Source organism: Protobothrops mucrosquamatus, unplaced genomic scaffold (genome assembly GCF_001527695.2).
Source record: "Protobothrops mucrosquamatus isolate PMUCROS unplaced genomic scaffold, P.Mucros_1.0 scaffold3244, whole genome shotgun sequence".
NCBI classification, from domain to species: domain Eukaryota; kingdom Metazoa; phylum Chordata; class Lepidosauria; order Squamata; family Viperidae; genus Protobothrops; species Protobothrops mucrosquamatus.
In genome coordinates this window covers 10,245-23,350 of record NW_015389238.1, presented here as the reverse complement: position 1 = coordinate 23,350, position 13,106 = coordinate 10,245, and the positions used below count along the sequence as shown (strand labels likewise).

Sequence of the window (13,106 nt, the reverse complement as noted above, 5' to 3'; positions counted from 1 at the left end):
TGGCTCTACTGATTGGCTTGGGGTTTGATGGGGATGTGTCATTCTGGAGGTGCTTAGTGGATTAAATAGAAAATCCCACTTCTACCCACTGTATATTGACCCCTATGTTAGCTATTTTTCTACTAATTCTGATATTATATTATTGTTTTAATATTTTATATTGGGGTGTCCAACCTTGGCAGTGTTAAGACTTGTGGACTTCCATTCACAGAATTCCCCAGCAGTTTCCTTTATTGTTCCACACCTATAGACACGAATCTTGTCAAACTACACCAATATTTGCATCATTATAGATATACTCTGAGAATTGCTAGGGAGGAACCATCTTAACTCTCTTCCTCCCGATCAAACTATCTAAGCTTCACTACCTCTTTGTCCTCTGCGATGCAGCCCCTCCCTCCTGGGAATCCAGACTACATTCCACCACAGTTCGCCAGGCCTCCATTCTCCTAGCCTTCCTTAAAGTTTTGAAGACCCGTTTCCCCCCCCCCCCCAAGCGCTGGGATACAATTGGGGTGACTGAACCTCAGAAGTTAGACTTGGTGCCAGGTTTTTGTTGTTTTCAATGTTTCAATGTGTTTAGGTGTTATAGTTTGAATATGATTGTATGTATTTTTATCTTTTGATAGGAAGCTGCCCAGATCTGGTTAGAAAATGGGCAGCTATATAAATATTTTAAATAACATCCCATCCAAAATGTCACCCTGGCAAAAGTTACACCTTCGCTTTGGGGAATGAAATATAATACATCTAGTTTTTTGTTGTTCAGGAGAAGACATTTTTTGGGGGAAAAAGCAAGCAAGCAAGAAAGAAAAGAAAGCTATCCAGAGGCTTCATTACTTCGATGCAAATCCAGACCGGATTTCATTAGTGAGTGTTCCTATTATTTGTACACAGGGATATTTACATAAATCTCATCTGGCTTGCCGTGTGTACGGATTGCCAGCTGGAGTTTGCATAGCACTGTTCTGGGTGCTTCCCTGAAATTGCTTTCCTGTGTTTCGTTAAGAGGGTTGGTAAAAGAACACTTCCTCCAGGGGAAAGCTGTTATCTAAGCTTTTCATTTCTGAGCAGTCTTGGTAGGGAAGTGGAATCTCATAACTCAACAAGCAAACACCTAACTCGGGTGAGAGCAGCAATTTATCAGAGGCACTTGAAGCCTCATTTCAGAGTAAGCAAACAAATAAAACAGAGCCAGACAATCAAGACCAGGTTTGCTAGGAGCTCTTTGGTTTCTCCGAGTTGTTTGTCAGGAGGTGAATGGAGGGGAAAGTGGGGAATGTCAGAAAGCTATTGCCGAATGAAGGCACTTGGCACTTGGCACGGAGAAAGGCAGAGCTTTGATCTGGTGTTCTTTGAGTGGAAAGAGAAAGAGGGAGAGAGAGAGAGAGAGAGAGAGAGAGAGAGAGAGAGAGAGAGAGAGAGAGAGAGAGAGAGAGAGAATCTGCAAAAAAAAAACAAACACCAACCCCAAGAGATGCAATCAGTGATGTATTCATTGATTTCAATTGATTTATTAATCAGTTGGTTAATATCAGGGGTCTTCAAACTTGGCCCTTTTGTGGACTTCAACTCCCAGAATTCCTCAGCCAGCGTGCCTGGCTGAGGAATTCTGGGAGTTGAAGTCCACAAGTCATGAAGGGGCCATAGTTCCCCCATGCTGGCTGAGGTATTCTGGGAATTGAAGTCCACAAGTCATGAAGGGGCCATAGTTCCCCCATGCTGGCTGAGGAATTCTGGGAGTTGAAGTCCACAAGTCATAAAAGGGCCAAGTTTGAAGACCCCTGGTTAATATGGTAGTGGAGGGAGAGAGGAGTCTGGTGAATCAGGAAACGTTTCCCTTAGCAAACCCTGGAAATCTGAAGGATTTGTGAGATCCTGAAATTGACCTTAAGTAGTTGCAAGAGAGAGAAGAACTGTCCATCACAAACAGTGATGACAAAGGATCTACTTATGACAAAAGAACCACAATCGTTACCTCCATCTATGGAGCATCTTCCTAGGTACAAAACAAAATTGAATGTGTGAACACACTAGGCAACCTCATCAGTTGACTAAAAAATAATCCAGGAGAGAAGCAACCTGGAATTAAGGAGAAACTCCCTAACAGTGAGGACAATTAACCAGTGGAACAGGTTGCCTCTAGAAGTTATGGGTGCTCCATCACTGGAGGCTTTTAAGAAGAGACTGGACAGCCACCTGTCTGAAATAGTATATGGTCTCCTGCTTGAGCAGGAGGTTGGACCAGAAGACGTCCACGGTCCCTTCCAGCTCTATTCTGATTGATCGTTTGACATCTGATGAAACATCATGGAAGAAAACAACCAAGCTCAGACAGCACCAAGGACTCCACAGTTCAACTTTAAGCTACAACATTCTCTTCTAACATGTGACCTGCTTTGTAGGGAGCAGATACTATCTAAGACACCTGTCTTTAGTTTGGCCAGAAGAATGGAATCTTCTGCCATCATGCGAACTTCCTCCCCTGACCTCCTTTATATCTAAGCTCTTGAACAAGAAACCTAGTGAGACAATGACATCAGCCAACATGCCTATCCAGATCTCCTTTGCATCATCCAAGTTGGCATTTTCATCATGAATCAAATCTCCAGAAATGGGCTTTTATTTATCACCAATCTGAAGAGAAGAGAGGCAGGTCAGAGGATAGCTTAAAATAATAATAATAGTAAAGTTGGAAGGCACCTTAGAGGTCATCTAGTCCAACCCCTTGCTCAGGCAGGAAACCCTATACCATTTCGGACAAATGGCTGTCCAGTCTCTTCTTAAAAACCTTCAGTGTTGGAGCATTCACCGCTTCTGGAGGCAGGTTGTTCCACTGGTTAATTGTTCTCACTGTCAGGAAGTTTCTCCTTAGTTCTAGGTTGCTTCTCTCCTTGATTAGTTTCCATCCGTTGCTTCTTGTCCTGCCTTCAGGCGCTTTGGAGAATAGCTTGACTCCCTCTTCTTTGGGGCAGCCCCTGAGATATTGGAACATGCTATCATGTCCCCCCTTGTCCTTCTCTTCATTAAACTAGACATACCCAATTCCAGCAATTGTTCCTTATATGCTTTAGCCTCCAGTCCCCTAATCATCTTTGTTGCCTGCCATGACTCGGGCATTAGGGACTCGGCCTAAGGGAGAGATGTTTGGAAATTGCTCTTCCAAACACACTAAATGGCTGACTCAAAAACACACACAGCTGTGGAAAAGAACATGCAAATGTGGCAAGCAGGACCCGTCCTTGGCCTGTACAATATTTACATTACCAACAACAAACCTTAAACAAAATCTCTGCAACTTTGCAAATTCTTCTGAACAAAAAAGGCTTAAGCCATGCATCTTCCACTAGAGAAATATTGACCGTTCACTGAAGGACGCTGGTGGCTTCTCCCCAGCTTTTGGTTTTACGCCTCCGTGGAGGAGCCATGTCGGTGTCAGGAGTTCACAACTGGCTCTGCCTTATTATCACCACAGCTGTGACTCTTGTCGGGATGACTGGAAACGGATTCATCTTTCTTTCAGACTGCCATGATTGGATCCGAAGCAAAGCACCGTCGGGTCCTGGCCTCCTGCTGATGACGCTCAGCCTGACCCGATTTATTTTCCTCGGAATCACGCTCGGCTTCCATTGTTTTGGCTTCCTTGATATTAATCGACCCAAATATGCTGGACGTGTCACCATTTTCTTCTGGACCTTTTTCAATGCCACCACCCTGTGGATTACTACCTGCCTTGGAGTATTCTACTGTGTGAAAATTGTCAACTTCAGCCAGCCCTTCCTGGTGAAAATGAAGCTCAGGATTTCCAGCATGGTTCCCCATTTGCTCGTTGCGGTAGTCTTGGTTTCCTTGATTTCGGCTCTTCCTTTCCTCTGGATTGACGATCACAACCAGTCTGACAACCCAGAGGGTGTACGTGAGGTGAGGGTTCAGATGTTCCTGTTCAGCATACTGTATATTCTAGGGACTTTTCCATCGTTTGTGATATTTTTAATTTCCTCTGGTTTTTTAATTTACTCCCTTGTGCACCACGTGAAGAGGATGCAGAATAGCTCAGTTGGCTTTCGAGATCAAAGGATGGACGTTCATCTGAAGACCACTAAGATCTTGACCTCCTTCCTCATCCTCTATGCCGCAACCTTTGTAGCAGAAATCTCAATGACCTTTTCTCCCAGTCCCTGGACAATGGTTATATCCAACATAGTGGTTAGTTCATATAATTCAGGACACACCGTTGCTTTGATTGTCATGAATTCCAAACTGAGGGGACGATTATGCAAGATGTTCTGGTGTTTCAGAAAACAGACATGAAGGATTGACCCCAGACTGAAATCATCCTTCAATCTTGCTCAAACAATTGCACTGATGATGTTACCAAGCAGGGCAATGAAACGTCTGCAAGAAATCAACCAAGTTCAACAAGGACCCCAACAGCTTATGGATGGAATTAACATTAATGACAACTCAAGATCCCACTAATTCTGTTGAATCTGTTCTATGTGTGGTTCACTATGAGCTCAACGTGATGCCATTTTCCTAGTCCAAGGTTTCAATGGGACGTGTGGGTGGGCAGCAGTGTGTAAAATATTCTTAGTCCATGCCAACTCTTGTTCTTCTTTCACTCAAAATCTTTTGAGTGTGCTTTGCCTTGAAGTTAAAGGTTTCCCAATAGATCTTAGGCACAGCTCTTGTATTTCAGTAGAAGCTTCTATTTAGTGGAGCAGATTCCCTTCAGAAATTAGATTGATCCCCATTGTCCTGGGATCGTAGTGAGTGATCAGTTTAATTGATTTCATGATGATCATGGTTTTAGAACTTTATACTTAATTTTGAACATGCTTGTGTTACTCATAATTAGCCACTGAGAGTTTATGATCTCTATCTGAACATGAATAATCTCTCTCTCTCTCTCTCTCTCTCTCTCTCTCTCTCTCTCTCTCTCTCTCTCTCTNATGGATGGATGGATGGATGGATGGATGGATGGATGGATGGATGGATGGATGGATATGTAGAGATGATAGAGATTTTAGTACTGGTTACATAGAACTGAAGAGAAGATAAATTGGTTGGTTTCATCTTTTTGCATGTTCTTTTTCCTTAAAGTCAAGGTCCTTCATATTTTTATGTACATATTTGAAGTTTTGTTAAATTCTTATACTAGTTGAAACTGAATGACAATCCTATGCTATTTCATATCTCTTCTTTCCTGGTTTTTGGCATCTTCCTTTCACCTACTGTGCTGAATTATGAATTTTTTCTCTCTCCAAATGTTGCTAGTAGGGTAGCACTTAGCCTTCCCAAGTAGACCAGACAGGAAACCGCATCAGATGAGCTAATTCTACTTTATTATAAGACTATATTGCAAGTCTGAAAATACAATTCTCCCAGTGTCTGTTTCTATAGCCTCATAAGTTAGGGCAGATCCTCTGCCCGTTATGCAGCTATGGGCTATGCCTTCCCTTATCTGACTGTTCCCTAGGCAGCATTTCTTCACCCGTCTCCCAAGGTCTTTCTCACATTCCATTATGGTAGCAAAGCAATAGAGAAGATGATCTACATTCAGAAATCCCAGTTTCACTTCTTGTCATCAAATGCTCAATTGATTATTTGAAAGATGCAGCACAGCCTGAGATCTGCTGACAATATCATCTGTATGTCTGTGCAAGAATCTGCCAGGGTCTTTGGTGAGCTTTCTCCATTGGTCATCAAACGATTGAAAGAAAATTGCGATAGTTCTGTTAACTGGCCAAAGGTCCTAATAAAATTTCAATTCACCCTTGGATCTGAATCAGAACTTTTCCCTTATATTTGTGAAATGCTAGCTGCTTACCTCCCCAAAAACCACGAGCGGTCCTGTTAAAGTAGACTTTCAATATTTTTAGATGTCTTTGGGTATTTGTCACAATTATAACGATGTTTTAGTGTCCCGACTATTTTATTGTTTGAAATTATAATCATTTTCAAGTTGTGGTTTCGTTGCTGAAAGCCAGCTGAGTCTCAAGAGGTATAGAGCAGGGCATAATTTTAAACATAGCTCTAAGAAGACTCCTGTCACTAAAATGGCCGTTTCACTGGATATGACAATTCACTGGGTCTTCTAGAGCAGGCATGTCAAACTGCCGGCCCGCAGGCCGGATGCATCACACCGAAACCGCGCCCACCCCATTGCCAGCAAAGGGGAAAAAGTCATGATACATCGTGCGACGTCACGTGACGTCGCGAGTTTGACATGCCTGGTCTAGAGGTTAAAGCACCAGGCGAGAAACTGGGAGATGGTGAGTTCTAGTCCTGCCTTAGGCCTGAAAGCCAGCTGGGTGACTTTAGGCCAATTGCTCTCTCTCAGGCCAACTTACCTCACACGGTAGTTATGGGGAAAGAAGGAAGGAGTTCAAGTAGACCACAATTGAGCCCAAAATTTATGTTATTAAGTGAGACAGTTGCATATATGTTGTTCAGTGAGATAGTTGTTAAATGAGTTTTGTCCCACTTTACAACCTTTCTTGCCACAGTTGTTAGGTGAATCACTGCAGTCGTTAAGTTAGTAACGCGGCTCTTAAGTGAATCTGGCTTCCCCCATTGGCTTTGCTTATCAGAAGAGCGCAAAAGGGGATCACGTGACCCCCCCGGGACACTGCAACCGTCATAAGTACATGCCAGTTGCCAAGCCTCTGAATTTTGATCAGGTGACCACAGGGATTCTGCAACGGTCCTAAAATGGTCATAAATCACTTTTTTCAGTGCCGTTGTAACTTTGAACACTCACTAAACAAACTGTTGTAAGTGGAAGACTACCCGTATGAAATATGTTTACCACCTTGAGTTGTTTATAAAAATAATAAAGGTAGGAAATAAAATAAAATAAATAAAAATAATAGAGTAGAGTAGAATAGAATAGAGAATAGAATAGAATAGAGAATAGAATAGAGAATATAATAGAATAGAATAGAATAAAAATAAAATCGTAAAATCGTAAAATCGTAAAATAGAAATGAAATGAAATGAAATAAAATAAAATAAAATAAATGACTTTTGTTCTTATTCAGCACATCTGTCTGATAACCAAATGCCTTAAGGTGTTCACTTGGAGAAAATGTTAATGACTGCATCCGTCTTAATTTAAATTATTTTAGTGCTTTAACTGTAATACACATAGATATATTTTTGAATTCTAAGCCACTCAGAGTCATTGATTGAGATGGGCAGCTACAGAAATCGATAAATAAATAAATAAATTACAGTAGAAATAAATTCTGAACACCCTGTCTATCCTGTTCCATCAGATTTGGAAAACAGAGAAGATGAGCAGAACACATCATGGTTTATGAGGGATGTAATCATACATAGCCGGTGTCAGTGCTGTGAGCATCAACAATGTGTCATCTAACTGGAAAGAGTTTACTACTGTGATCTCCACTCTGCAACCCCCCTCCCCCCAATTGTGTCCCAGGTCTTTTAAAAATTTTTATTAATGACTTGGATGCTGAGATGGGAGGGACTGTTATCAAATCTTCAAATTTCATAGCCAATGCCTCCGGAGGACAGAAATACAATTGAAAATGATGTTGATAGATTAGAGAAATGGACTAAAAGCAGCAGAATGAAATTTAACGGAGGGAAATGTAAAGCTATCAATGGAGCCTATATAAATCAAACGTACAAATATACAATGGGGAAACATTTGGCTCTTTAATAGCAGGTGTGAAAAATACCTTGGGACCGTGGCTGATTACCAATTGAATTCGAATCAGCAGAGTGATGTGATTTGCAGAAGGAAAGAAAAAAGAAGGAAGGAAAGAAGGAAGGAAGGAAGGAAGGAAGGAAGGAGAAGGGGAAGGAAGGAAAAGGAAGGAAGGAAAGTGGAAGAAAGGAAGGAAGGAAGGAAGGAAGGAAGGAAGGAAGGAAGGGAGGAAGGAAGGAAGGAAGGAAGGAAGGAAGGAAGGGGAAGCAAAGAAAAGGAAGGAAAGAAGGAAGAAGAAGGAGAAGGGGAAGGAAGGGAGGAAAAGGAAAGAAAGAAGAAAGGAAGGAAAGAAGGCCGGAAGGGGAAGGAAGGAAGGAGAAGGGGAAGGAAGGATAATGAAGGAAGAGAGGGAGGGAGGGAGGGAGGGAGGGAGAGAAGGAAGGAAGGAAGGAACTAGCATATATTTATGGCAGTTGCAGTGTTCTGAGGTCATGTGATCACCTTTTGCAACCTTCTGACAATGAGGATTCACTTAACAGAGTCACCTTGTAGTGAAGATGAGGGCATAACAAACAAACAAGCAAACAACCACATTACTAACTTCACAACTGCAGTGATTCGCTTAACAAATGTGTCAAGAAAGGTCACAAAATGGGGCAAACCTCACTGAACCACTGCTCAGCAATGGAAATCTTGGGCTCATTTCTGACCATAGGTCGAAGGACCACCTGTACTATGTCCCTCAGCGCCTCCCACCTGATAGCTAAAAATCCCTCTTTCCAAAGAGATTCTGGATAAAGAAGAGAGAACGACACGAAACGTGCTGGGCCAACTCACAGGAACTCAGCAGAGACCCACAAGCCAAGAAACAGTTTGCTAAATCTATCCTCCCCACCTTTATAAAATCAATTACTGTCCTTCACACATTCCCCAACCACCAAAGCATGGCCTGTCCATTGAGCCAAGCCGTAGAAAGCCTCTTCTTTCAGCGCCTGTTTGAAAGCGTACAAGAAGAAAAGATATCCAAGGGAGAGACATGAACGGTTGGAGGATTTGGGTTTGGCCAGTCTAGAGAAAAGAAGGACTAGGGGGAACATGATAGCAGTATTTCGGTATTTGAGAGGCTGCTAGAAAGAAAAAGAGGGGGTCAAATTATTCTCCAAAGCACCAGAAGGCAGGACAAGAAACAACGGATGGAAACTAATCAAGGAGAGAAACAACCTGGAATTAAGGAGAAACTTCCTAACAGTGAAGACAACCAACCAATGGAATAGCTTTGCCTTCAGATGTTGTGGGTGCTTCATCACTAGAGCTTTTTAAGAAGAGGCTGGACAGCTGCTTGTCTGAAATGGTATAGGGTCTCCTGCTTGAGCAGGGTGTCAAGTCTGCTAACATTGGATGTTATTGCTCGACATAGGTGAAGAAGCAAACATATCTTATTTAGCCTACATATCGCTTCAAGAGCAAAAGCAGGCATTGCGGGCCATATGAGGGGGGAGGAATGCCTGTGAATAATAACATTATCTTAGCATAGCACAGCCAAGGTCAAAGCAACAGCAGTCTGTAACAACAGAGAATAGACGGGAGGAAGATTCACACCTCTGTTTAATTGGAGCATATGATTGATGACTGTGAAAGGAAGGAGGGAGTTGTGCTTGTCGCGAGAGCTAGGGTGGGGGGGTGTTTCAGTTTTTGGCTTTCCTTTGTTCGTGCCGGATTATGTAACCCATTAAAGGATTCTTTAAGGTAATTAAGCCTCAAAGTTCTTTGAAAAGTTATTTCTTTCGGAACCATGACACAGGGGGCTGGACTAGAGGACCTCCAAAGTCCCTTCCAGCTCTATTCTGATTTTTTGAATATGCACCCTCTCCAAGAAACTGAGAATCTGAAATCTGACACTCGGGAGGAGAATGAAAAACAGGAAGGGCAAATGTAACAAGTGCAGGTGCATCCATCAGCATCAAAACCGCAGTGAAATGATGTCCCATATTTGCATGCTCTAAAGCAAAACCAGAATAACACACAGAGTGTCGATTTCCACAAACTTTCTGGTTGAGAGAAAAGGCAAAATCGGAGAACCAGGCCTATCCTCCATCAAGGGAACGTAAGAAGGAATATTTGTATCTGGTCAAATGGATGGTGAATATGTATATGTAGGCATCCCATGCACAAAGTGGCCACTTCTCCATGCTATCTCTGAAGGAAGTCAACAGAAGATCTTCTGAGGGATCACCAAGAAGTTCTGATTACTGGAGGAAAGCAAGACAGGAAAGAAAAAGGGATTTTAACCTAATCATGTCGCCGCTTATGCAAACCATCTTCCAGGTTGCGATCACAGCTCACAGCTCTCTGGGGATGATTGCAAGTGGCTTTATTGTGGTTGCCAGCTACACAATGTGGGTGAAAGGGAAAAAATGTGCCCACTTGTGAAGTCATCCTGATGTGCCTTAGTTTGTCTCGGATTCTGCTACAAGGAACCATCCTGCATTGCACATTTTCTCCCACGTTATACCAGTGGAATGCCCTCAGGATCCAGTCCATCCTTCTGGTGTTAGCCAGCACAGCTTGTCTGTGGTTTGCTGCTTGCCTCAGTGTCTTCTACTGTGCCAAAATTGCCACTTTCACTCACCGGTACTTCCTTCTGGTGAAGCTGAGAATCACAGAGATGGTTCCCATGATTCTTGCGGGGTCCGTGTTGGTCTCTTTGGTTTCGTGTCTCCCTTCCATCTGGGTGGATTACAACATCCCGCTGTGCAACTCAACTGGGAACCATCTGAAGAACATCACCGTGGAGAACCAGGCGGGAGGCATCTCCTATCTGAAAGCCTTCTACATCTATCTCACTTGGACGGTCCTTCCATTTCTGCTTTTCGTGGCATCGTCCACTTTGATAATTGCCTCCCTGTGGAGACACACCAGGCAGATGAGACAGCGCACGATGGGTCTGAAGGATCCAAGGACAGAGGCACACATTGCGGCCCTCAAATCCTTAATCTCTTTCCTAATACTCTACATCTGCACTTTTGTAGCTGATGTCCTGCATGGGGCTCCCTCCTGCAGACTTGGAATTGAATGGAAAAGAAACATCTGCTTACTTGTGATTGCTGTGTGCCCTTCCATCCACACCGTTCTGTTAATTTTCTTTAATTTCAGACTCAAAAGCATCCTGCTTTACGTGGCATGCCATCAGAAAAAAGACTTTAGGTAGGTGCCATGGCATTGAAAAAAGGGACTTAAGACTGGTTTTCATCCTTATGATCATTGCAGCAACCCCAGGGTCACGTGATCAAAATCTGGATGCTTGGTTTGGAAACCGCTTTCGGGACTTTGTGCTTGAGTTGGAAAAAAACCCGAAACTTGGATTTGGGGTTTACCGATTAGATAGTTTTGTCATTATAGAAATGGCTAGTTTATACTATTATGTAAAATAAGAAGTTGAGGTTTGATGTTATAATCTTAATTGACTGCACCAAAGGGAGTCGGACGTCAAGGCCTTTTCTTTCTTTTTTCCTCTTTCTCTACACTTTTCCCTTCCCTTCTCCCTTCTCTATTTTCCCCTACTATTTCCTTTTGTATTTTTGTATTTTATATTATAAACTAATACTAATAATAATGTACAGGTATAGTATAGGGGGTACCTTGTTCAATAATAGTAACTGTGAGAGGGATCTCGGAATCCTAGTGGACTTAAATAGGAGCCAGCAGTGTGCTGCAGCTGCCAAAAAGGCCAACACAGTGCTAGGCTGCATTAACAGAGGGATAGAATCAAGATCACATGAAGTTTAATACCACTTTACAATACCTTGGTAAGGCCACACTTGGAATACTGCATCCAGTTTTGGTCACCACGATGTACAAAAGATGATGAGACTCTAGAAAGAGTACAGAGAAGAGCAACAAAGATGATTAGGGGACTGGAGGCTAAAGCATATAAGGAACGGTTGCTGGAATTGGGTATGTCTAGTTTAACAAAGAGAAGGATGAGGGGGGACATGATAGCCGTGTTCCAATATCTCAGGGGCTGCCCCAAAGAAGAGGGAGTCAAGCTATTCTCCAAAGCGCCTGAAGGCAGGACAAGAAGCAACAGATGGAAACTAACCAAAGAGAGAAGCAACCTAGAACTAAGGAGAAACTTCCTGACAGTGAGAGCAATTAACCAGTGGAACCACCTGCCTCCAGAAGCGGTGAATGCTCCAACACTGAAAGTTTTTAAGAAGAGACTGGACAACCATTTGTCTGAAATGGTATAGGGTTTCCTGCCCTTTTGCGACCTTCTGACAAGCAAAGTCAATGGGGAAGCCAGAATCATTTGGGTTACTAACTTAACAGCTGCAGTGATTCACTTAACAACTGCGGCAAGAAAAATCGTAAAGTGGGGCAACATTCGCGATATTCCTAAGACTTTTCTGAAGAAAGATGAAAACAGAAGGGACCTGAAACTTCAGCTTATCGCTCTTATCTTGAATACTTACATCCACGTTTTATCCTTCTAGTAGTGTCTGTCTCTAGATACTTTCTCAATTAGATGTAGAGAACTCCTACAAAATGCAGCTTTGTAAATGACTGAATTAAGCAAATTTGAATCGGCTCTTAATGACTGAATAAAATTAAAGCTGCTGTTAGGATATAAATAGCCATATAATTGTACATATGCAGAACTTTGAAGGGGCAGAGTCCAATCAAGCTTCAGAATTTAAATCAGCTCACGACGGATTATTTTGCTTTTTTAAAAAGTCGTGTTTGGTTTTGGTTTTGACGGGGAGAATTGATGAAACGAGATCGGAAAGATGCTTTCAAAGACGATACATCAGGGCTGGGTTAGCTGGTTTGAAATTGACAAAGGGTCCAGCAGAGGCCAAAACCTACAATCGTGATTTTATATTTGTTCAGCAGAGAACCACAAAAGCATTCGAAATAATATTTGTGCCAAGGTAATTTTCCTTTTCCAGAGGGAACGAGGGTCTCACCAGGAGCAGATCTCATCAGCAAAACTCTAAATGAGATGGCAGCCATGTAAGAATTTTCTATACAGTACATCTTTGCTTCCATTTGGTAGTTGTCCAAATATTTATAACCCAGATTGGGTAGCTCTACTAGCAGGGCAGAAGGTCATTATTGTGAGAGCCAGTGTTATATATACTCCTTGGCAGATGTTTATTTTTTTTATTCCTTCCAGGTTTTCAGATGAGAGTTGTCTCACTTATACTGGGAGATATTACAGATTGAATATTGAATGTATAGAAGAGAAAGCAGGTACAGGTATAGTATGGGGGGGTACCTTGCTCAATAGTAGCAACTGTGAGAGGGACCTCGGAGTCCTAGTGGACAATCCCTTAAATATGAGCCAGCTGTGTGCTGCAGCTGCCAAAAAGGCCAACACAGTGCTAGGTTGCATTAACGGAGGGATAGAATCAAGATCACGTGAAGT

The 13,106-nt window shown here is 42.5% G+C and overlaps 2 protein-coding genes across 2 annotated transcripts; both read left to right on the top strand.

Annotated features, from left to right (window-relative positions):
* Positions 1-3,426: 3,426 nt before the first annotated feature.
* On the top strand, positions 3,427-4,311 carry LOC107297345 (taste receptor type 2 member 9-like). The gene has a single exon (XM_015826704.1). It carries the CDS (start codon positions 3,427-3,429, stop codon positions 4,309-4,311), a length of 885 nt encoding a protein of 294 aa, XP_015682190.1.
* A 5,662-nt stretch (positions 4,312-9,973) lies between these two features.
* LOC107297344 (taste receptor type 2 member 40-like) lies at positions 9,974-12,931 on the top strand (the record flags this gene model as incomplete). The annotated part of the gene is given in 3 exon segments (XM_015826703.2): positions 9,974-10,105; positions 10,107-10,882; positions 12,855-12,931. Coding segments are annotated over 3 exon segments (985 nt in total), but the record flags the coding sequence as incomplete, so codon positions are not given.
* Positions 12,932-13,106: the final 175 nt, after the last annotated feature.

Excerpts from the sequence above, each read along its gene's own strand:
- LOC107297345 (XM_015826704.1), top strand. The coding sequence starts at position 3,427 with ATGTCGGTGTCAGGAGTTCACAACTGGCTCTGCCTTATTATCACCACA.